At 42.4% G+C, this 25,400-nt stretch overlaps 1 protein-coding gene and 1 non-coding gene across 2 annotated transcripts; one reads left to right on the plus strand and one right to left on the minus strand.

Annotated features, from left to right (window-relative positions):
* Window positions 1–6,753: 6,753 nt before the first annotated feature.
* Window positions 6,754–10,797, plus strand: RGS1 (regulator of G protein signaling 1). The gene is made up of 5 exons (XM_006103192.3): window positions 6,754–6,923; window positions 7,245–7,325; window positions 7,753–7,814; window positions 9,094–9,257; window positions 9,996–10,797. Exons 1-5 carry the CDS (start codon window positions 6,778–6,780, stop codon window positions 10,179–10,181), a joined length of 639 nt encoding a protein of 212 aa, XP_006103254.1. The 5' UTR covers window positions 6,754–6,777; the 3' UTR covers window positions 10,182–10,797.
* A 9,063-nt stretch (window positions 10,798–19,860) lies between these two features.
* LOC111823338 lies at window positions 19,861–19,964 on the minus strand. The gene has a single exon (XR_002826370.1). It is a non-coding gene; the product is annotated as a U6 spliceosomal RNA (small nuclear RNA).
* Window positions 19,965–25,400: the final 5,436 nt, after the last annotated feature.

A 25,400-nucleotide genomic window follows, 5' to 3' on the forward strand; every position in this document is an offset into this window, starting at 1 on the left:
TTTTCTTATAATCTCCTGATTTATGAAAAGGGGACGTCTGGTGTTGACTCTAAGTCACAGGATGAGAAAAAGAAACTAGATCCTTATCTTGTGTACTTTGCATCTACTGAGATCATTTCGTTCCACCAAGTTGCAAATATGTTCTCTTACTCTGATTTCTTCATTTAGAAAAGAAAACCTAAACTAAGCAAGTCTAAAATGTTTCATCCTTTTACTCATCAATAATATAAAGTCAGCGTCAGCGTCTCCACCAACACTCCCCCTGGACACAGAGATAAAGTCCTTCTGAATTCACTTTCCTTGAAGCTCTTCAAATAAACTCTAGGAAATATCACTGAAACACTATTGCTAGCCCTTCCCATAGGCCTTGGAGGCTGCAGGAGCCAAAAGAGACCCAGGAAGTGAGCTTTGGTCTTCATTCCCTAACCACTGAGGGGTTGTGCTAATTGAACAGAACCTTTCCAAGTTCCATGTTTATACATAGGATCCATGCTTCCGTGAGTTTTATGCATGTTGAGAGGTGTGTACTCGCTACAAGACCAGTTTCTCTTATCGCCGCTCTTCGTACTTTCCAAGGGGTGTTGCTCTCAAAGGCAGACACCAGCAGACAATCGATGAATGTTGATTCTTTAGTGATTGGCAACTTCTGTCCCACACTCCCAGAGTCAGTCACTCCCTACACGTTCCTCTCTGGGGACACTTTTCACTTGGATTCCTTGCTGAACTGTCCGTCTGTCCTCTACTGCCCTGTGCACCCCTTAGGATGGAGACCCAACCCATTCATCTTCCTATGGGCAGTCCTTGTGTCTGAGCCATTGCAGGACTGCTAATACAGGTGGTTAAATAAAGACATTTTGTTTCTATGGGTTAAAATTTCTGTAATGTCACTGACTCTTACAGTATCTACACTAATAAAAGAGAAACATGCAAACTGGTGTCACTCTGCTATACCCACCAGCCAATCAGAGCGACTATGCAAATTAGCCCAACAAAGATGGCAGTTAATTTGCATATGCAGGTGCAGAGCGAAGACTGAAGGCTCCAGCTGGAGTGAAGACTGAAGACTGAAGACTGAAGAGGCTTGGCTTCTCCGCTGCGGCTGCAGTAGAGAAGGCAAGCCTCGCTGGGGCCGCAGTGGAAAAGCCAAGCCTCACTGCAGCCGCAGCGGAGAAGCCAAGCCTCGCTGAGAAGCCGAGCCTCGCTGAGGCTGAGCCTTGCTGCGGCCGGAAGGGAGAAGCCTAGCCTCGAGGCTTGGCTTCTCCGCTGAGGCCAGACCAAAGGCCTGGGTCCCGGGTGCCAGAGGAAAACCGGCGCCGGCAGCCAGGGGAAGGAAGGCCTAATGCGCGAATCTTCGTGCAACGAGCCTCTAGTAAATATATAAATATATTTTTACTTTTAAGATTCAATCTCGTACCCTGGACAGTGTGGCTCAGTTGGTTGGAGCACCATCCTGTACACCCAAATGTTGCAGGTTCAATTCCCAGTCAGTGCACATACCTAGGTTGCGGGTTCGTTCCCCACTTGGGGTGCATACGGGAAGGCAACCGATGGATGTTTATCTCTTACACCAATGTCTCTCTCTTTATCTTTCTCTCCCTTCCCCTCTCTTTCTCTAAAGTCAATAAGCATGTCCTCAGATGAGGATTTAAAAAAATAATACTAATAAGATACAATCTCCTGAGTTGAAGACCTGAAGAGATAATTTTCCAAAAAGAAATAAACAGATGGCCAAAAGAGATATGAAAAGATGCTCAACCTCACTCACTATAAGGGAAATGCAAACTGAAACCTAGTTGAGATATCACCTCACACCTGTTAGAATGTTATCAATAAGATAAGAAATAAGAAGTTTTAAAAAGGATGTGGGGAAAAGGCAACCCTCCCACAATGCTGATAGTATGAAGGTTCATCAAAAAATCAAGACTAGAGTTACCATATGACTCAGCAATCCCTCTTCTGGGAATCTACCCCAATAATTTGAAAACACTAATTCATAAAGATAGATGCATTCCTGCGTTCACTGCAGCATTATTTACCACAGCCAAGACATGGGAGCAACCTAAGTGTCCTTTGACAGGTAAATAGATGAAGATGTGGGACATAAATACAATGGAATACTACTCAGCCGTAAGAAGATGAAATACCGTCATCTGCAACACCATAAGTGGATCTTGAGAGTATTGTGCTAAGTGAAATAAGTCAGATGGAAAAGGACAAGAACCATATGATTCCACTCAGATGTGGAATATAAAACAGAAAGTAACAATTTGAACAGATGAAATATACAAACACAAAACAAACTCTTAGATATAGACAACAGAATGGTGATTATCAGAGAGGACAGGGAGTGAGTGTTATCATTTTATTTAAAAAGATGACAAAGAAGTTAACGGGGTCTAATACATGGTGATTGGAGGAGACTGGACTTCAGGTGGCAAGCATATACTAGAGCAGTGGTCGGCAAACCGTGGCTCGCGAGCAACATGCGGCTCTTTGGCCCCTTGAGTGTGGCTCTTCCACAAAATACCACGTTTTTAGCAAAGGCCAGCTTAGGAGTACCCTAATTAAGTTAATAACAATGTACCTACCTATATAGTTTAAGTTTAAAAAATTTGGCTCTCAAAAGAAATTTCAATCATTGTACTGTTGATATTTGGCTTTGTTGACTAATGAGTTTGCCGACCACTGCACTAGAGTATTAAGACATCATATCACAAAGTTGTGTACCTCAAATGTAATGTTATTAACCAATATTTCCCTGATAAAGTAAATAATGAAAAATGCAAGCCAATTATTTTTTTAAAGATACAATTTTGTACTCATTATTAAGCTTTTCTCCAAAATTCCTAATGTCTGCAGCAAAACCTCAGCAGCATGATGAAGGCTCAGCATCATTTTAGTCAATGTTAAGCATGAAAATGTCATTCAGCAAAGCTCTCCCTACTAGGATTCAGGCACTTGGAGTGATCAGAACCAAACCGTAAAATCAACTCAGCAAAGATTAAAATTTTCCCTACCAAATGGATAGCCATAATCTGAAATGTTGTACTGAACCAATCTCCTAGACATTTTAAAATATAACACTGGGATTTGTAGGGCAGGGAAGCTATTCTGTGTGATACTATAATGGTGGACACATGTCATCATACGTTTGTCAAAATCCATAGGACAAGCAACACAGGGAGTGAGGCCCAAGGTGAACTAAGGACTCTGGGTGGTGAGGATGAGTCACTGTAGGTTCATCCCCAGCTCTAACAAATGTGCCCGACTGATGTAGGATGTTGATGATGGGGAAGGCATGGGGTGGAAGGAGTAAGTGGGAATTCTCTGTACTTTCCACTCAACTTCGCTATAAATCTGAAATGGCTCTAAAAATAAAGTGAATTATTTTTTTCAATAAAATGATAACACTGGGACCTCTTCAAGTATTCCTTTCCTTAGGACTCCAACCTAATTACTTAGGGCACAACTTTGCAGAGGAACTACACAACCCAGGTTATGTTGGTGAGAGCCACTATTTCTTCTACTGGCTCTTACCAAATCCTCCACAATTTCAACCAGAGTCCTTGGCTCAGGAAAGGGACCATCTGATCATCTGCCTTTTCTTCATGAATTTCATAAAGAGGAGCCAGGAAGGGACAGTCTGTACACAACTGAAAGTGAACGTTCAGTGCCTTGCCATGGACTCATGAACCTTTGTACATGCACCTTCCCCAAATTTGCCTAGCTCTGTGCAGGCAGCTTTGCATGTGCCAGCAAGCAGCCTTTGAGAGAACAGCTGTATCATTGTGCCATCCGGGCAGCTTCAACAGCCACTTGTGACGTAGGAATTTCCGATGGAGCCAGCTGGGCTTGGAAGTGTGCAATTCAATCCTCAGAGTTCAATTCTCCACGTGGGCTTGGAAGTGTGCGATTGCAATTGCTTGCAAATGCTTGAGCTCGAAAGTTTGTACGAAGGTAGCAACATGTGGGAGGTTTAAAGGAATTGAGAGGTGAATATCTCTAAGTCAGACCAGAGTTTCCCAATGTGGTGTCAAGAGAAGATTATTTCTGCAAACTATTTCCCCTGCTTAACAAGGGCCCAGGTGTCAAGAATGTTAGGAAACTGCTGTGTATTCTACCCGCCTTTTGAACATTGACAAAGATGTAGTCACATATTAAAGGCTCTCAGAAGATGTGATCAAGTTAAGAAACTTATCGCCCTAGCTGGTTTGGCTCAGTGGATAGAGCATTAGCCTGTGGACCAAAGGGTCCCAGGTTCAATTCCAGTCAAGGGCACATGCCTGGGTTGTGGGCTCAGTCCAACGTGCAGGAGGCAGCCAATCAATGATTCCCTCTCTCCCTCTCCCTTCCTCTCTGAAATCAATAAAAATATATATTTTTTAAAAAAAGAAACTTATTTACCTTTTTTAAAAAAATATGTTGTCACTGATTTCACAGAGAGGGAGGGAGAGGGAGACAGAAACAAAAATGATGAGCGAGAATCACTGATGGGCCACCTCCTGCATGCCTTCCACTGGGGATCAAATCCGCAACCTGGGCATGTGCACTGATCAAGAACCAAAATGTGGAAGATGTATATACAATATAGGCCTGTCCAAATACACTCTTGTTTGAACGTGAGCCGTTTTTCCTCTGATACTCTGCAATTCTTTACCATCAGTGTATTTACATAATAAGCCACATTTTTGTGTTAACTATACCTCTACTTGTTCATGGGTTTTTTAAATTTTACTTTATTTTTATCCTAAGAACCATGACCTCCTGGTTCATGGGTCGATGCTCAACCACTGAGCCACACTGGCCAGGCAAAACATTTACCTTTGACCCAATATTTCCCAAACTTATGTGGCCACATAACCTTTGCTGCTGCTATTGTAGTCCTTATCGTGCTCATTAACAACCAAAGGAATTAGTGCTACAGAAACATACTTTGGGAATCATCAGTCCAGATGGATGATAATAATAGTGAGCCATTCAAAATAAACACGAAACCATTTCTTCTCTAACATAACTGACCCACAATTATCTAGAGCAGTGATGGCGAACCTTTTGAGCTCGGCGTGTCAGCATTTTGAAAAACCCTCACTTAACTCTGGTGCCGTGTCACATATAGAAATTTTTTGATCTTTGCAACCATAGTAAAACAAAGACATATTTTTGATATTTATTTTATATATTTAAATGCCATTTAACAAAGAAAAAGCAACCAAAAAAATGAGTTCGCGTGTCAGAGGTTCGCTATCACTGATCTAGATGGCATGAGACGTTAACTAGATAAACAACCATGAGCAATGCTGGAGATTTTAACAGAAAACTGAAGTATGGCCTGAACCACAAGGAGTCCGTCCACAAACAAATGCCTTTATGTCATTGGTCCTTGAGCCCCATCACTTCTGTTTGGGTCGAGCCACGGCCAGCTCATCTCACCAGTTGCCTTTCTTAATGCATCACGATGTTATCTTTCCAACATCAGATGACGCTTGCTGCCGACAGTGGATGTTTATGGTGGTGAAGGAAGTGATTTTGAAATATTATAAATGTGATTCCTTCACAAATATTTTTTTTTATCCTGATGACAGAACCAAGTGAGGAAAATCCATGCTGTCTTGCCTTTTCTCAGCTTTGCCTAGTAACGCCAGCAGCAGCCTAAGTCACATCTGCTTTGTCTTTTCAGGGGCAAAACTCAAAAGAGGCTTAAGTTAAACTGTGCTCTTCAAAGATAAACACCGTCTATATATAAACTCCAAAGAGCTTACGGTACCCTCTACCCCACCAGTGATCCGTCATCTCATTCCTTGGGAGTTTGAAAAAAATCCTTAATCTTAATTAAAGCTACACTTTAATCTTCAGAGATACTGCCAACATGTGGAAGGTAGATATACATTATTGGCCTGTCCAAATACACTCTTGTTTGAACATGAGCAGTTTTTCCTCTGATACTATGCAATTCTTTACCATCAATATATTTGCAGAGTAAGGCATATTTTTGTGTTAACTATACTTCTACTTGTTCATGGTTTTTTGTAAAAATTTACTTTATTTTTATCCTAAGCAGTAATGTGTATAAAAATCAGCGTGATAGGTTCCTTATACTCCTAATAAATATGAGAGTCCCTGCACCCTTTAAAATCACCCTGTGTCTCGCCAGCAGAAAGCCTCGCCCCCACCTGGGAATTTCTTGCCCTGAAAATAAGGGCTGAGAGTTGGAGCCGGGAACCGGGAAGATAACCTCTCTTTACTCTCCTTCCTACTGGATCCATGCACAAATAATCAAACAAAAAAATGATTTATTATACTGCTTCCTGAATGGAAAAAAAAAAAGGAACTCTTGAACATGCTGTGCTCGGATGGATTTTACGGCGGAGGACTAGCAAACGCATCGGGGCAAGCGTCCCTACTACTGAGTTTCTATGTGATGCAATAAGTACTCCGAATGAGGCCTTTTCCTGAACGATGCAGTTTACGAAGACCCACTCGTCCCCTGGAACCAAACCCTGCTAACGGCTAACGCTGCAGATGTGGGGCCTCTGTGTGTTTGATTTTCTTTCCTTCTAATCAAGTGACCTGTTCTCACTTGGTTAAGTTTCAACCACAACACATCACTGTAGTCTTTTTTTTTTTTTTTTCAAGATCCACGTCACAGCCCGGCGAGAAAGGAGGAACTTGCAGTGTCTGTGGTAACGCGGCCTGATAAACAGACTGGCTGAGCAGCACGAGCCCGCCCGCCTGCGCTATATAAAGCAGCGGGGCTGTGGGCGAGCAGACAGTCACCCCATGAGGACCATGCGAGGAGCAGCCATGCCTGCGCCCAGGTTGCACAAAATGCCCGGAATGCTCTTCTCCGCTCCTCCGAAGGAGCTGCAAGGCACAGATCATTCGCTGCTGGATGACAAGACGCAGAAAAGGAGGCCCAAGACCTTGTAAGTTCCCTTCGCTGTCTCGCGTGGGGACTTTGGGCTGAGATTCTCTTGAGTGGCAGAAGGAGTGAGCCCTCCGTTTAGCCGGAGCAGAGCAATTACCTGTTGGGTGTTCTTAGTATATTCTGTTGCATTAAACAGCGAATCATGATTGGTCATCCAATTGGGGGGGGGGAATTTTTCTGGATTTAAAATGGTTCAATCTTAACCTAACAACATGATCGCCTTAGTCACGGGAGGAGTTTATTTCAGGCTGTTCTCTTTTTATCAATGAAAAGCATCCTACTGAGGAGGTATGGATACTCACTTTGGTGTCTTTTGCAGCGGAATGGACGTGAAGGCATACCTGAGATCCATGATCCCACATCTGGAATCTGGGATGAAACCGTCCAGGTCCAAGGACATGTAAGTACACAAACCCACTGAACTATCCTTGTACAAGTGGTCTAGGCATTCGCCCCGTATTCCAGCAAGAGATTAATACTGTGCTTAAGGGACTTCGCTTATTTTAAGTAACAAGCCTAAGGAGAAGAGCATATTAATCCCAACAGAAATGAAACGCCAACATGTGCGTGCATATAGTTGCTATCTATCGTACTGTTGGAAGATGTGTACCTGGATTTTTTTCATATTCTATTGACAGATATTTTTATATAGTGATTCCATAGGAAACTTCATTTCAAGAGTAATTCTAAGGGGAATTTTGTTTCCTTACACGTTTTAGTAAAATGTATCAGGACTAGGGTCTTAGTCTGTGACGTTATGAAAAGGCAGCAGCTGCTCTGACTATGAAAAACACATTTACTGACGTGTGCCAACCTTGTCCCTGCAGACTCTCCGCTGATGAAGTGCTGCAGTGGTCTCAGTCTCTGGAGAAACTTCTTGCCAACCGAGGTAAGGAGAGAGGAGCTACCGACCGTGTGTGGGTTCGGCCCAACAGGCTAACAGGTTAAAGGGTGTCATTCAGATACAGGGTTGTGGACAGGAGGGCGTGTGGAGAGCTGTATTCCAGCTTCTGTGTGCTCACGGGTAGTTTCCGCACTTTGTGCCTCATTGCCCCGTAAGGATCGCTTAGCCCTTGGTGCTGCCACTGACCAATCTGCCAAGCCAGTCACAGGTTTCCAAGGATGGATTGGTATAGGAGCAAAATTGTAAATGGTGCTGGGGTTCTGAGGTTTAACACTTTTAAAAGTCAGCCAAACCTCTCAGCATGTGGACGGCTGTTCTGAAAGCTACCTAGTAGAGCATGTATTTTTATCAGTAGCAGCCCCTCACTCAATTAGTATTTCATCATTCACACATTCACAAACTCACTCCTTCAGCCCATTTGCCTGTGGCAAGCATTTCAGAGGTGCCAAGGATTCAAAATCCAAGACACATGATATATCATATGACACATGGCACAACACGGGTACAATAAAGAACGATTTTTAAACAGTTCTGTGAGGCATTTCTGATGAGAGAAGGTGAAGAAGGAAATGAGTTCGCCTTATTCTTACCATGGCCACTGCAATTCCACTGGGATGAGGACGCGGGAGAGAGGGGTCCATGGGAAGTGTGTCTGTCCAGTGTACGCTCATCCTCTTCTCCCCACCAACACCTTGAGGAGATTTGCCACTAACACAGCTCAACCAGGTTCATCCACCTTATGACCTGACTTAGTTTAAGATTCAGCCAAACCAATGCACGATCTAGAAATGGCCCATTTGAAAGTCTCAGTAACACTTGCAAATACAATCAGTGCATCACACACAGGGAATGTAGAGGCCTCACATTTTCTGACTAATATGAATCAGACGGGGAAATTAGACTCGTTAGTCATAAACATGATGTTAATATCCTTTGTCAATGTTTGCTTCCCTAAGATACTCTTACATAAGAAAAGAGGTTGCTTTGTAGCCTCTAGCAGAGCAGAATTTTCATTGAATTAGCAGATGGGAGCAAAGTACAGTTTCACAGCCACTGCTCAGCAGCCTGTGGCTGTGGACAAGTGTGTCCAGCCCCAGATAAACTATAAATGAAGGCATCAGGCCTTTCCATCTCTACAAACCATGACCCAGCTATTTTAGCAACCTCCATAAGATAGTATTTTCTAGCAAATTTCTTCTTCAAGCTATTCCTTTATTGGCTCAATGAATATGAGTATCTCACCCCTCTCTCTCTTTCTTTTTAGCTGGTCAAGATGTTTTCGGCAGTTTCCTAAAGTCTGAGTTCAGTGAGGAGAACATTGAGTTCTGGTTGGCTTGCGAGGACTACAAAAGGACGGAGTCTGATCTCCTGCATGGCAAGGCAGAGAAAATATACAAATCCTTTGTGCATTCAGACGCTGCTAAACAAGTGAGTATCAAGTTCATGATCACCCATTCATGTGTGAAGGAACTTGGGCGCAGAAATATCCTTCAGCACACATAGCAAATGAGGTCCTTTTGGAGTGCCGTGATTTCACAGCTATCTACTTAGGTGTGTTCATATAGTTCAGTGCCATGATCATCTAACTTTCTGTATCTGTGATAAGATTGGATAAAAGATTCATTTTGCAAAACTAGCTAACGTGATGGGGTCCTGGGTTACTGGCCATAGTTGCATGCCAGGAAGTTCTTAATAAGCTAGCTTATCTTGGATGAAGATAAAACACAGGTTAGTGTAATACAGACATACATACGATGCAGCGGCCAACATACTTCCAGTTAGCGGTGCCCACCTTCCAGTTAAATATGTTTGGTTCGAGCCAAAAAAACAGCTGCATAAAGTGCCCTCTCCTCCTATAAATTTTAAATGTCCATGTCACTTTTTTGAGGGACATTTAAATTTTTCATGCCTGCCTTTTCTGCATCACCCAACTATACAATGAGCTAACTTGGAGCAAAGCCTTTTTTGTGATATTTCTTTTTAATTCCTCCACACCTAGGATGGGTCTGGTCTAGAATAGGCATTCAGGAGATATTTGAACTGATTTAAATGAGGGCTTAAAGCACCTCTATCTTGAGGTGCTTCCCAAAAAACCCACACAGTAATGTCATAAAATATGCAATAAATTGGAAGTGCATGTTCACTAATGAGAACTTCCCTTTGTAGATCAATATTGACTTTCACACTCGAGAATCTACAGCCAAGAAGATCAAAGCTCCGACCCCCACGTGTTTCGACGAAGCCCAGAAAATCGTATACACCCTTATGGAAAAGGACTCGTACCCCAGGTTCCTCAAGTCGAATATATACTTAAATCTTCTCAATGACCTTCAAGCGAATAGTCTCAAGTGACCATGTCCCGGCTGGAGGGAATTATAGATGGTATCAAGTACCCAGAAGGAATGTTCCCGGATGGCTCCCTGGGCGAGCAACTTGGCCTTTGGGGGTGACTGCACAGGCCCGGGGAGAGGCGAAAGCACTCACAATGGATTAACGTGGACGCTATCCAGACTCGGGGTTGAAGAAGGTCCGGGTGGAGAATGAGAGCCATGGAAGGAAGGAGGCACTTTGGTACTGTCGTGAATAGAGTGACTTACGGACTAGAAAACTCCTCAGAACTGACCGGGCTGGGTAATCCCAGCTACACAGAAACTGTGAACAAAGGTTGGAAACTGATTAAGACATGCTATCAGCTTCAAGGTCAATGGACTTCTATGCTGCATATTATTCTATAGAGACTGTTTTGAGCTGCTGAAATCTCTTTCATTTGGATGACTATATTTTGAGATCACCATTGACACAAAGTGGTGTTGGTGTTGTCTTGTTGTTCGATTGCTTTGGGCTTGAAAGGGATGAAGAAAAGAACGATGTATTTAATTTAAGCTATTGCTCTTAAAACTGGGAAGTCAGGATATATTTGTTAATTAAATTATCAGTGTCCATAATAAATATGTTTTGTATTAAAATACATACAAGTGGTTCCTTTTTTAATTTCCCTGGATATTTTTTTAACTGGCATTTATTCCTCAGTTTTAACAAAAATTTAAGCAAGGGTTTTCTGCTTTCTATCATTTCTTCAGCATCTAAAATTATCATCCAGTTCATTTGGGGTTGTCTACAATGAGACAGCCCCAATGGTTCCTGAAAATATATACAATCACAATTAGGAATTTGATACATTTCACTGGGTCTGTTCACCTTTGTTTAACCTAAAATGTTTACTTAGTATGCATCCAGGAAAAGTAAGATTTTATGGGTATATTAAACTATTAAGGGCACAAGCTGTTAACATATTTTTATATGCGCATGGCTATTTTAAAGTTGCAATTAAACATTAGTTCTTTAAAAAATTTTAAATGGAACTATCATATAATTAATCCTATATTTTATGTATTGTATATATGTATTAGACAGAATTTATTAGTTTTGTCTTTGTTATGAGAATGCATAAAAATCAAACAAATATAATATGCTTTCATGTAGCCAATCTTCAAACTGATGAGCAACTAAAAAAGTCCTTTACAAAGGAACAAAAAAGTTATTTCAAGAAGTAACAACTGCCTGGGATAGAAGTGGGGGGCAGGCTGGAAGAGGTCAATGGGGGGAGGAAAAGGGATATATGTAACTTTCAACAATAAAGAGTTTTTTTAAAAAATTCAAGCAAGGGTCTTCTTTAAAAAAAAAAAAAAGAACTAACAACTGCTATTTTATGGTGGTTGAAGGTTTATAAAACCCAGATGCATTTTCTTATTTAATGCTCATAGCAATCCTGTGAAAGCTGAGACTCAGGAAGATCAAATCACTACTTCCCAAATTTAGCTAACCTTCAGAATTACCTAGAATGTTAGCAAAACAAAGCACCCCTTTCAGGGCCCCCTCCCAGGCTGACTAAGTCAGAATCTCCAAGGGATCCAGTCTAATCCATGCTCCTTCCACAAGGCGACACTGCCCCCTACTGACCAGAAGGCATTTCCTAAGTCACTCACAAGTCTGCAGGCCTAAGTGTCACCTAAGTAGAACAGTAAGATCACTCTGGAGAGATCGCCTACAGAGAGCAGAAAAAAAACAATCAAGAAGATGCAGAATCCAGCATAGCCTGGAGAACTAGGATGGAATAATCAGCCACCCACACACCACACTGAAATACCGTGGATGTCCTCAGTACAGGCATGTCCGGTCACCGGGCACGCAGGGAAGATATGGGGCAATGTGCAGATCCGATTTTAAAAGGATTATTCTTGAGTTTCCATGGGGCAGCATCCCAATTAGCTCGGCTTTAAGCTTTCTCCTATGGCTTAGCAGGTCATATAATAACAGGGGCTTAGGAAGGGAGTCCAGTCCCCTCCTGCTTCTCCTCTGCTTCCTCTTCTTCTTCCTCTTCTTCCTCTTCTTCCTCTTCCTCTTCTTCCCCTTCTCCTCCTCCTCCTCCTCCTTCTCCATCATCATCATCATCATCATCATCATCATCATCATCATCATCATCAGGTGTTTCTCTCCCCCATTCATTCCATCACCAAGCCCTCCTTCTACAATTATTGGGTGCAGTTGGCATATCGCTTGCTTTTTTTCTGTTACCCTTGCCCTAATAGAAAATTTCATTGCTTGGTAACTCATGTTCCTTCTTTTCCCCTCTCTCCAGCCTCTTCTCAATCCACCCTCTGGACAGCCACAAGCATCACCTTCTCAAACACAGATCTGGACATGTCATTCCCATGACATACAGATCTCTCCTGGACCTCAAAACACTCCCAGCTCGACCTTCAGGGTATAGCTCCCATTACTCCCCTCTGGGTATCCTTCCCACGGTGACGTCACACTGGATTAATTGCCTTTTCTTGAAGCCCTTGGTCTTCACTTTGGTTAATCTCTACCTAAAGTTCCTTTTCCTACCTCCTTCCAGGTTCCAAAGCCCAATTATTCAAGCCCCAGGAAGAATCACTCCTCCATAAAGGCCTTCAAACACCTTACCCCACTATGGAGTTATTTTCAGTGTCGGCTGGAGGTGTTCTGAGTCCATATAAACACAAGAGACTCGGGTCCTATTTCTAGTACTCCTGTCACATGACATCATCCAGGCCCTGCTGGCTGTGGAGCATGAGGAGTCCAGCACACACACTGGTCATAAAATGAATGTTCTGGTCTTTGTCTTGACAAGAAGCCATGCTAAGGAGCCATCCAATTTCTGGACAGATTGGTCAAAACAAACATTTCAGACACCTCTTCATTTTCAAAAAGGAAAATATTATCATAGCTGCATGAATTCAAGATATCACACAAGAACACTTGGGAAGATAAGTTTCCCTTCCTTGGCATTGCTGGTTATGGTGTGGCTGTTTTATAAGAGATGTGTTTAGCTCCGGGGACATCTGCTGGCTAAAGAAACCTGATCCAACTGCTCGATCTGAGATTCTCAGTTCAAGGGTTGTGTTCTGTTGTCATACTAAAAGCAGGGCAACTGGTCATATGGATTATTTGAAACTCATTTGTTGCTGGGTTGGAGGAGTGTGAGGGGAGGGGAGGTGGAGGAAGGTAAAGGGGGGATAGATGGTAATGGAAGGAGACTTGACTTGCGGTGGTGAACAGTGTACAGATGATGTGCTGTGGAATTGTGCACCCGAAACCTGTATATTTTGTTAAACAATACATTCAATGAAAAGGAAAAATAGCCCTAGCTGGTTTAGCTCAGTGGATAGAGTGTCAGCCTGTGAACTGCAAGGGTCCCAGGTTCAATTCCAGTCAAGGGCTTGACCCCAGTAGGAGGCATGTAGGAAGTAGTCAATCAATGATTCTCTCTCATCATTGATATTTCTCTCTTTCTCCCTCTCTCTTCCTCTCTGAAATCAATAAAAATGTTTTTTTAAAAAAGGAAAACATTTAAAAATAAAAAATATTAGTTAAAAAATAAAAACAAACTCATTTTCCTCAGACTTAGTTTACATTATTTCTAATAGGTGTATCATAGAAAACTAGGACTCTAAGAAGGTAGAAATGAGGGTAGTGATCCCCCCACCTTGATGTTGAATAAAAAGCACACTTTAATCCATATAGCTCACACAAAATAAACTAAAGTTTCTTTCTGTGTGAAAACACAGGCTATATTATATCAGTAGGAATCCATGACGATTTGCTATTGAAAATAAAAATTCTGAAATATGTGAAGGAAGAAATAAACAGTGATTGAAAGTATCACAAATATAAATAATTGCTATGTGATGTAGGAGCTCAAGACACCCATGAAAGCATATCTATAAACACAAAACACCCATCAACCACAGAAACAGTGCCAACCTTTCTGTTGAGACCAGTATTGTAAAGGCTAAAAATGTATCATCCTAATGGCAAAATTATGTGTCTTACTCTGAGACTGACCTAAATGAAACTTTCCTACAAGTAAGCCAGTGGCAAAATATAGAATCTTCTATGGAGGGTTCTGCGCACCTTCCAAAAACAGGAGACAAAACGGAAGTCTAGCCTGGCTAGTGCAGCTCAGTGGTTGAGCGTTGACCTATGAACCAGGAGGTCAGGGCACATGCCCTGTAGGGGGCGTGCAGGAGGCAGCCCATCAATGATTCTCTCTCATCATGGATGTTTCTATCTCTCTCCCCCTCTCCCTTTCTCTAAGAAATCAATAAAAATATAATTTTAAAACACAAAACCTGAAATCTAGGATTCAGGCCGGGGGACGGGCGAAGCAGCTGTGAAACAGCAGCCGCCTTGGGAAACAAGGATACCTGACAGCAGTGCCAACTGGGATGAAATCAACGGTGGGAAAGGAATTCCGCCTCTTTCCGTAAAAGGTGGGGCCCTTCATCAAGGTGGTGGGTCATTCGATTGTGGAGGGAAAATATGGCTTTAGAGCAATGTCAGTCGCCCAACAACATGTGGGTTAAATTCAAAGCAATGCCAATGATGTCACGAGTTACAGTAGAGCCCAAAAGTAATGATTTCCTTCCTCATTCCAGGAGGCTGTGATGGAGACTGGCTGGACGCTCCCCGACTTGGGGCCCTCTCGGTGGACTGTAAGTCCACCAGGCCCTCTTAAAGTGAGCAGCAAAAAAGACCCTTCCAGAAATGTTTCTATGCAGTCAATATTTCCTGGGGGGTTACTTCTCCGCAGCTCCTTTACTTGAATTCGGTATTTAACCTTGAATGGAAGTTTGATATTTGACCTTGATCTAACGGAGCCACAAAACTACGTTCTGTTTGGGGAGGAGAAGGGGTGGGCGCTGTTCGAGGGCTGACGATAGGCACCGTGATGGCAAAGGACCCCAGCAAAGCGGCGTGAAGGAATTATTTCCACGCTCAGAACAGGCATGCGACCCCAACTAGCATGTGTGTGAGTGGAAAATAGAAACGGCTGAGATTGGGGTTGATTTGCTACAGTAACGAGGGAGTTTTATCCTGATGAATGTGAAGATACTGATTTGTGTACTTAAGTTTCCCTTTTTTTAAAAAAATCCTTATTTCATCCCTAAAGACATATATGGAGCCGCCTTGGAAAAAACCAGGGTAGCTTCTACGTCACGACACGGCGTTCCTTAGTTCCCACATTCGGCCAAGGTTATCTCTCTGACCTTGTGATGTTCTGGGAGATAGAGCTGCCTGGAAAAAGAGGATGTAAGCTATGGATGAGAACAATGTGTGAAAAGCTTATTTCAGATGTAACTGAGAACTGGAAGTGCCAAGAACAACACAGAAAAGGGAGGTGAGGGCGAAGAAGCAGGAAAAGAACAGGCGATGGAAAATTCTGCAGCTGATAAAAACACGAAGGGAACTCGAGGAGGCCATACAACTTGTGTTTTCCACCCACTCGCTTTGACTCAGTTTAGGGCGACGGACCTTACTGATGTAAATACGTTGAGGTTTACACTGGCCAATCACCCAGTCACTTTCAGGATTACAAACAGATGCGGTGAGGGCTCTGAGAAGCAGGTCAGAGGCCAAGGTGGGAAGTGGGAATTGAGCGTGCACCAGGAAGACCAGCAGGGCTGCACTCACGGGGCCAAAGATCTCTAATGACAGAATTCCTCCTCAAAGAAGAGAGTTGTGTGATCCACACACTGGCCTGAAAACAGCAGGACGGAGCTGGGGGGGACAGGCTACTTCATGTCCAGTAGGTGCCCAACCAGTAGGTGCCCTCAGATGCAGGTTCGAAACCTGAGCAAGAGGAAAGAGCAGTAGAAGAGTAATAAACACTGAAAGCACAGATTCCCTAAACGTTCTGTGAATCTCTGAGGAAACACAGGAACAATGTGTTTATTGCTCAAGGTGGCAAAGCCCTCTCCCACATGGACTAACAGCACTGATATAAGACATGACGCACTGAACTGCCACCAGACCACTCTACACCCAGAAAGAACAGGATGCCGGCTTGGCAGTGTGGCTCAGTGGTTGAGCGTCCACCTATGAACCAGGAGGTCATGGTGTGATTCCCGGTCAGGGCACATGCCCGGGTTGTGGGCTCGATCCCCAGTAGAGGGCATGAAGGAGGCAGCCAATCAATGATTCTCTCTCATCGTTGTGTTTCTATCTCTGTCCCATTCTCCCTTCCTCTCTGAAATCAATAAAAATATGTTTTTAAAGAAAATTGGGAATAGGAAGGTCCAGGGAAGCTGCATGTGGTTGACCTGCCGGGCACGCAACAGTGTGACGGTCTTTGTATCCCCTGGTAACAACCAGCAGAGATCGTCCACCACCCCAAGGAGACAGGATGACTGTGCCAGGTGACCTCAGGGAGCCTCTGTCATCAGCCAGCCCATCGTGGGGTCATGAACACAACAGCCATGATGGTGGCAGAGACAGATGGACATGCATGGGCCCAACAGAATGGACATCCACTCAGGAAGGCTGATCCAGCTACTGCCTTGCTGAAGTCCACCCGTCACGACAAAGACAGCAATGCGGAGCAGATGGGATGGTACCCTGTCTCCTGGACGCTATCTGTTAAAGGAATCGTTCCCGCTTCCCAGACTAGAATAACAACGTGGCTCTTTGCTGAGTCACTCTGTGGGCATTCCCACTATTATGAAACTGCTGTTCACTTAGTGATAATCAACTGTAAAAATAAAGAACCAGGATTCTATTTTCAAAAGACCAGATTCTAAGATTGGGTTTTAGACAAAGGCCCCTGCGGTGGCAGGTGAATCATCTCGTGGAGACGGCTTATTTGACTTCCCAGGAGAAGGGAGAAGAGTGGGGGAAAGTAGCAAAGAGAAGGAACAGTGGGAGGATTGCTTATTTTGGAGTTGAGCTAAGAAGAAATAGAACTGATGCTGATCTGAGGGGTTCAGGGGTAACCTTCATTCTCTTTGCCATCCAAAAAAATCACCATTCCTTCAAAATCCAGCTCAGATCCTTTTTTTCCAATAGAGTCTTCTTGGGCCATTCAAATTGCAAGGAGTCTGAGCCTTGTGTTGAGGTGATAACGAATAAAGCCTCCACATGAAACACAGAAAAGACACAGGAAGCGGTGGAAACCATGAAATTTAAGCTCTCCACCTCCCCTTCTTCCCCAGAATTCAGAGAAAGGTGGTTTTTGGATTGCACACGCAATGAAATTCAAGTTTTGGGGACATTTTTACCTAGAACTTGAGGAGGAAAGAAAGCCCCAAGACAAGTGATGTGCACGTAATTTCGGAAATGAACTCTCTACTGTGAACTAAAATAAAAGTATTAACAGATGGATTCAGAGCACCACATAGATTGATGCATGGAAATTTGACTAAACGACTTGGAAATAGTCAACTTGAGCTATTGGACCGGCTTCATCCCACATTGAAAGGCAGTTAGAAAACGTGTCTGAGAAAAATGCTTAGAAAAGTACCGTTAGTAAAGCGTGCAGCTCCGCGACTTGGGCTGCGCGTGGTAAGTGAGCCGTCAGCGGCAGCGAGATTTGATCTACTTCACACTTCAGAGCCTAGTTCCTTAAGCACAGTAACCACTTTTGCTAAGTGATACTTCCTCATCCTTATCAAAGCTTACCTCCATCAGCCCCAGGGCTTTCCTTCTTCCACAATGTGCTCGAACCATTCATTTCTCCCAGGAAAACCCCCCAACATGGGATGGTGACACTTATAAAGAGAAATTTCCAGGGAAAAAATAACTATGATATAGGTAGAAAGATTTAAATATATGTGCATATATGTAACATAAATGTAAATAACAGGTATACACAGACACATGAAAATCATAGACTATTCGACCTGGAAGAAGAATGGGAGACCATCTAGGACAGGGGTGGGGAATGTCTGGCCCAGGGGCCATGTAAGGCCCACGGAATCCTTTGGTCTGGCCCTGCCAAGGCATTAGGGGTGAGTTCATTAAATGTTTGAGCAAACAGAGCAGGCTCATGTTTAAGCTGATTATTTTGTAAGGCCCGCGAATGATATTATAAATATCCAAGTGACCCTTGGCAGAAAGACGGTTCCCCACCCTTGATCTAGACCAGGTCGCCAACCTTTTGGGCCTCACGGACCACCCACTAATCTAGACCCGTCGTTGGCAAACTGCGGCTCATGAGCCGCATGCAGCTCTTTGGTCCCTTGAGTGTGGCTCTTTCACAAAATACCACGTGCGGGCGCACAGGTACAGTGCGATTGAAACTTCGTGGCCCATGCGCAGAAGTCGGTATTTTGTGGAAGAACCACATTCAAGGGGCCAAAGAGCCGCATGTGGCTCACGAGCCATAGTTTGCTGAGCCGCAGTTTGCTGACCACTGATCTAGACCATCTTAAAAGGTTAGAAAAGCAAAATGACTTCTCCAAGGGCACTTATGTGTGAGGGAGTGAGGACAAGCCATCAATTCAGAGATATGATCTCTCTATTCCTTATAACTTATCTCCATACTGAGGATTGTTGCTCTTCAAAGGGTTCTATACTATTCCCCAAACAAATTCTTAATACTTAGACTATGTCTGTGAAAACGGAAAGATAATTTTTTTTCTAACATAACTCATAGCATAACGTATGACTCTGGACACTGCATGGGAGGCCCTGGGGAACTGTAGCTGGGGCCGGTCTGTTTGCCATTTCCACGAGCAGGCACTACCCTTTTCATTTCATCCTCACCCACAACCCTTGAAGATCCATGCTTCTACGTTCTACGTTATCCAGCTGGGTTAACCGGGGCTCATAAAGGTCCGGTCATTTGTCCAAGGCAGGGGTCCTCAAACTACGGCCCTCGGGCCACATGCAAATACAAATATTGTATTTGTTCCCGTTTTGTTTTTTACTTCAAAATAAGATATGTGCAGTGTGCATAGGAATTTGTTCATAGTTTTTTGTTTTGTTTTTTTTAATTTTTTTATTTTTTATATATTTTATTGATTTTTTACAGAGAGGAAGGGAGAGAGATAGAGAGTCAGAAACATCGATGAGAGAGAAACATCGATCAGCTGCCTCCCACACATCCCCCACCGGGGATGTGCCCGCAACCCAGGCACATGCCCCCGACCGGAATCGAACCTGGGACCCTTCAGTCCACAGGCCGACGCTCTATCCACTGAGCAAAACTGGTTTCGGCCATAGTTTTTTTTAAAACTATAGTCTGGCCCTCCAACGGTCTGAGGGACAGTGAACTGGCCCCCTGTTTAAAAAGTTTGAGGACCCCTGGTCCAAGGCGACATTGCTACCAAGTGAGGAGACAAGATGGGAAGCTACTGGGCCTGACTCCAGAGGCCATAGAGCTCTAGGAGTTTCTAGACCCTTCAAACTGCTAAGGCCTTCCCTTTTATCTTACTTTCCAGTGCCCAGGCTTCCCTGTCCAATCCATGGTAAACTCAGATGAGTTCTTTCTTTTTCTTAATATTTTTTATTGATTTCAGAGAGGAAGGGAGAGGGAGGGAGAGAGAGAAACATCAATGATGAGAGAGAATCATTTATCAGCTGCCTCCTGCACGCCCCACACTAGGGAATTAAGCCTGTAACCCAGGCATATGACCTGACAGGGAATCAAACCATGACCTCCTGGTCCAACACTCAACCTCTGAGCCGTGCTGGCTGGGCTAGAATGAGTTATTTTTTTTATTTTTTTTTACATATGGAAAGCTTCACGAATTTGCATGTCATCCTTGCGCAGGAGCCATGCTAATCTTCTCGTTATCGTTCCACTTTTAGCATATGTGCTGCAGTGAGTACTAGAATGAGTTCTTGACTTGATTCTCCAGCAGGTTGACTGAAGGTTAAAGTCACCTCACTCTGAATGAACCAGCCCAAGGTCCTGTGCTGATGTAGCTGAGGTTGGTATGCGTCACCCTGGCCTTTCAATCCTGTAGCTGATGACACAGGAGTGCAACTCCTTGGTGGGGGGGGGGGGGGGGCGCAAGAGGGGGAGAGTAAGACCATCCCCACAGTGTGCTATGGTCCTGAACATAATAAATATTCTCCTGACGGCTTCTCAAATTATGAAGGAAATGTCATTACCCAAATGTCTTCCAAAGGCCACTGCCTTTAGCGATGCTCATGGCTAATCTGGGTATGCTAAATTCAAACAGAAAATGAGTCAAGAGGGTGACAAAGTGGTCTTTTTCTTCATCGAAATTATAGCAAAGTACGTTGATGTATCTTTTCTACAAAGGAACTGGTTTCATTGACTTTTTTTTATTGAGGTAACACTGGTTTACAACACTATAGAAGTTTTAGGTGCGCCACAGTATAATTCAACATCTGTATATACCATAAGGCATTATGTACAGGGTAACATATAATACCATGAATGTAGTATATGTAATACCATATCCTGGAAAGCTTCACAGGATACAGGGCATCAGGGCAGCTATGGGACACGGGCTCGAAAACTATCACCCAAAGATGACAACGTTAATCTTTTCATTAAATGACGCAACACACAGTCTGACTCTTTTCCTTTTTCCTGTGGTTATTCCAGAGGTTAAAAAAAAGATGAGACCAAATGAGGCATCTTTTTCCTCAAGTTTATTTTAAACCCAAGGGTGGTGATGGGCTTTTGAAGGGCATTAACCACCGTCTTTCTGTCTCCGACACGTTACTTTTGACTTCCACCCACTCAACACTTTTTATAACTAAGACCACTTAGTCACGGAACAAAAGGAAGTAACCAAGACTGGTGGTTGCTCAATTATTTCATGTGTTAAAAAGCTTTAAGTGACTTCAATAGATACACAAATTCGCAGCTGAAAATGTTAAGCCTGCCCGTAAGTTCTTGGAGTCGGAAGGCACATGAAGAGGTTCTCGCATCCAATCTCTCACCTAAAGAGAAGATTCTCTCCGTGAGATCCTGCACAGAAAGCATCCAGCAGCCTGACCCCAGAATGTGCCTGTTAGTCAACACCCCCCAAAACGTGTCACTGAGACCAAGACCGAGAGTAGAGGATACAATGACATGTATCTCCCTGGAGCCCGCTTTACCTCTGTCACCACAGCCCGTGTTTGTATATCCTTCTCATTTAATCATATAACATTTTTGGACTATATCACATTAAGGTCCTACTCATTTTCATGTGAATTTATTTGAAAGAAGCGCTCCCTATTGTTGGAGCCCAAACACAAGATTTGAATTTACTCCTGCCTACTTTCAGTTCACATACCGTGTTATTAAGAACATTGTGTATTCTTCATTCTTTCATGTCGCTCTTGAGATGCCCCTACCCGCTCCCCAACTGTCCACCATGTTTGTATCCAATGCACCCTGGGAAGGTCTAAAACTGAAGGAGTGATCATGCTGACAATATAAAACCAGAACTTTATTTAACACTACCTGTGATTTTAGAGAAAAGGGTCTCTATCTATGCCCGGCGTGGGTGAGGACAGTCCTAGGTGTTAAGCCCACAGGTAATGACACATGCATGACCATCACTGCCCTTCCTCTCAGAACACCCTGATCCTTCTAAAGGAACTCATAAGTGAGGGATACAGAAGCATGGTCGGATTGTCAAAAAGTTGAAGCATTTTACAGATTATATACAACTAGAGATTATTTTTCAAATAAAAGTTAACCATTTTTCCATAAATCTGCATTACTTGTTAATACCCACTGCTATTCCACATTTCCCTACCAGAATTCCAGATTAGAACGGAAACTTATTCAGTGTTTCCTAAACTCATTGCTTTTACCCAATCTATTACTAAACCTTGGCATGTCATTGTTCAAAGTGTCAGTAAGATTACTCTTTTTTTCATATTCTATTCTCAATTAATTTAATTTATTTAGCAAATAGCTCTTACCCTGGTCGGGCAATATATTTGGTGTTAGGGTATAAGTGATTTATGTTTCCATCTCATTACAGAAAGTAATATAAATGAGTTATATAGTTATAAAAGAAAAAAAGGAAGGGAGAAAGGGAAGAAGGAAGGAAATAGAAAATGAAAAATATTAAAAATAGGAGTAAGTGGGAGAAAGATAAGACTAAGCCCATGAAATGGAATCAGGAATATGGTTTAAAACCTATTCCATGAAGATTGGTAAATTTTTCTATGGCTGAATCAGTGTTAACTGGAATTTTTTTTTTAACAACTAAAGCAAAATGGAAAAATCTAATAAATTTCACAATCAAATGTTCCTAATATAAACACAGAATTGCTCAAAAGAGAAGAGAAGAATCCCACTCTTAATTTGCTGGTGATATGCTGAATTAGTCTTGCTGCCTACTTCCTCTCTGACAAGACTACCTTTCATCTCTTCCGATCACGAGTACCTTACCTCACATGTTAACAAAAATGTTCTAGTTTTTCACTAGTATATCATCTCTGAACTTTATAGTAGATATAATCTGTACTACATAAAATAATGTCTTCGCCTTCTCTATTCCTCCAAGTGTATAACACAACTGTTGCTAATAACAGTGCATTTATATCACAAGTGTTTTATTTCCAGCTAAAATACCATTTTAATATTCAGAATATTTCAAAATAGGAGAGTTATGTGGAATTTGTATAAAACAAATTACAAAGTGTTAGACTATAAATGTAACCTATATAGAGGTGGAAATATTTGATAGATAGATAGATAGATAGATATAGATAAGATAGATATAGATTATTTACATGATGTTAAAGGTGTAGAAAAATTTTAGTCTCAAGCTTTCAATCATCTTCCAACATAAATTCTATTCTGTTGTTAGTGTTTTCCCAAGAAAATGTAGATTAAGTAACCAAAGACAAATTGGGAAGAGTAAATTATAAACCATATAATGTAGCAAATTATAGATGAACTGCTTTAGGTTATATTCTCTCTTAAGAGATATATACTAAGTGTTCCAATGTGTTGTGTTGTGACTTTCTTGTACATTAGAAAAAAATACATGGCATCATATGACCAATCTTGCTACAAACTATATTTTAGTATTTTTTTACAAATATAGACAGTTAAAATTTGGTTTTGAAGGATTAACAGAATGGAACTATCATTAAAACACAAAATAAAAGGAGATGGCCAGATTAAATTTCTAGGATCTAGGGATCACTTTACAATTGTAGGATTCTATTAAATACTAAACCACCTGCTGACAACAGATTCTTGACATAACTTCCATCTAAATAATAAGTGGACCTGAATAATGTTTTCTGATGGTTACTAAGGCTAATGGTTAGGTGACTACATTGAGTCTGGGCTCCACCAATAGCTATGTGACCTTAGACCTCTCTGACCTCATTCCCTCACTAATCACATAGGGATAAGAAAAATAATTACCCTTTCTTCCCCAAGATAATATTATGAAAAACATATGCAATAATATGCATTAAAGTGCTATACAAATAATGAAATTTTATATATAATTTATTTTATGAATGAACACAACTTGAAGAAACTAACATTTTATGTTCATATCAGATGACTTCTTCCTGCCTTGGTTGCTAGTGAATGGCCAAGCTTGTTGCTGTAAATAAATGGGCATTAGGACATTTCTAAAAAAAATACATGCGGCTCAAGATTCTACTCATTCCGCTTTGTGGTCTCACATGTCTGACCACAGCGACTATTTTTAATCATGGCCTATGCTTTTGAGTGACATCTAACTTCACACATAAGAGTCATCACCCTTATCAAGACGTAGGGATATATGACGTGTTTGATTACCATGTACTTATTTTTTCTGTTTTTTGGTTTTGTTTTGTTTGCTTTCTGTTTTCTTTATCATTTTAGCATGTGTTTCTACTTTGGTGATTTTGAAAATATTCCAATTACCTCATAATATGGACACAGGCACAGGCCACCATTTCCTCAAGTCTAAAAAAACCCCGGCTGTTCATGACCTGACGTATTTAACTAATAAAAATGTTTCCAAAGAAAGTTTATAAAATGACAATGAGTAGCCATTATTTTCAACCCTGAATTTTACAAAGCACTGAAGGCTGAACAATAGTACTTTAGTAACTACTTGGAAGCCTGCCTTTGGTCGTGTTTCTCACGCTGATGCATAATGGATGCCCTTTGCCACCTCAACTACTCACAGTGCTGTTGGAGCAAACACAGCAAAGACTCATGAATCTGGGGTCAGTTGGACTGGCTAAAACATCATTCATATTATGAAATTATGAGTTTTGTATAGTGTTTTAGAACAAAAAGCTTATGCATTGTCCTGGACTGAACACCAGCTTGGAAGTCCAAGTCCAATCATCCTACCGCCTCCCTAGCCCTATTGAACTTAGGCAACACAATTATTATCTGTATTATCTGTAAAGAGGAGATAATATTTACCATGAAAGATTGTTTTACAGCGTCGATGGAAAGCTGAATTTATATATTTGCAGTAGTGCCTAATCTATACTAATAAAAGGGTAATATGCTAATTAGACCGGGTCGACCAGACATCTTCCAGACATCCGACTTCCTTCTGGACAGTTAGGGGGCAGCCAGGCCAACAGGGGGGCAGTGGGGGGTGACCAGGCTGGCAGGGGGGTTAGTTAGGGGGTGATCAGGCCGGCAAGCAGAGGCAGTTAGGGGGTGACCAGGCAGGCTGGCAGGGGGGCAGTTGGGGGGCGACCAGGCTGGCAGAGGGGCAGTTGGGGAGCAACCAGGCCAGCAGGGGGGCAGTTTGGGGGCGATCAGGCAGGCAGGCAGGCGAGCGGTTAGGAGCCAGCAGTCCCAGATTGCGGGAGGGATTGCCTGTGGGATCGGGCCTAAACCGGCAGTCGGACATCCCCCAAGGGGTCCCTGACTGGAGAGGGTGCAGGCCAGGCTGAGGAACCCCACCCCGTGCACGAATTTCATGCACCGGGCCTCATTATTACTAAAATGTTATCTTCCCCTTCTTCCTATTATCTGTACAAATTAGGAGTTTAAAAGGTAGGCATTCTCATTATTCTCATTTAGAATAAGATTTGAAGTTTAATGACTTGCTCAGTGTCATGCTGATTATAAACAGAAAGAGGACAAGATCCTAAGTCTCCCAGACCAAGTCCATTGCTCTTCACAATATATCATAATCTATTTTTGTGTAACTGGTTTTGTCATTTGAAATCAGTTTAGCCCTTCCCCCCAAAATACTACCAGTTGTATGTAACATGTAAGTCCCTGTAAAATTTACAAGCAATTACTCAAAATCATCGCTGATGTTTTCACCTGTAGGTATAGATATAATGTAAATGGTTGTGTTG

Source organism: Myotis lucifugus, unplaced genomic scaffold (assembly GCF_000147115.1).
Source record: "Myotis lucifugus unplaced genomic scaffold, Myoluc2.0 scaffold_468, whole genome shotgun sequence".
NCBI lineage: Eukaryota > Metazoa > Chordata > Mammalia > Chiroptera > Vespertilionidae > Myotis > Myotis lucifugus.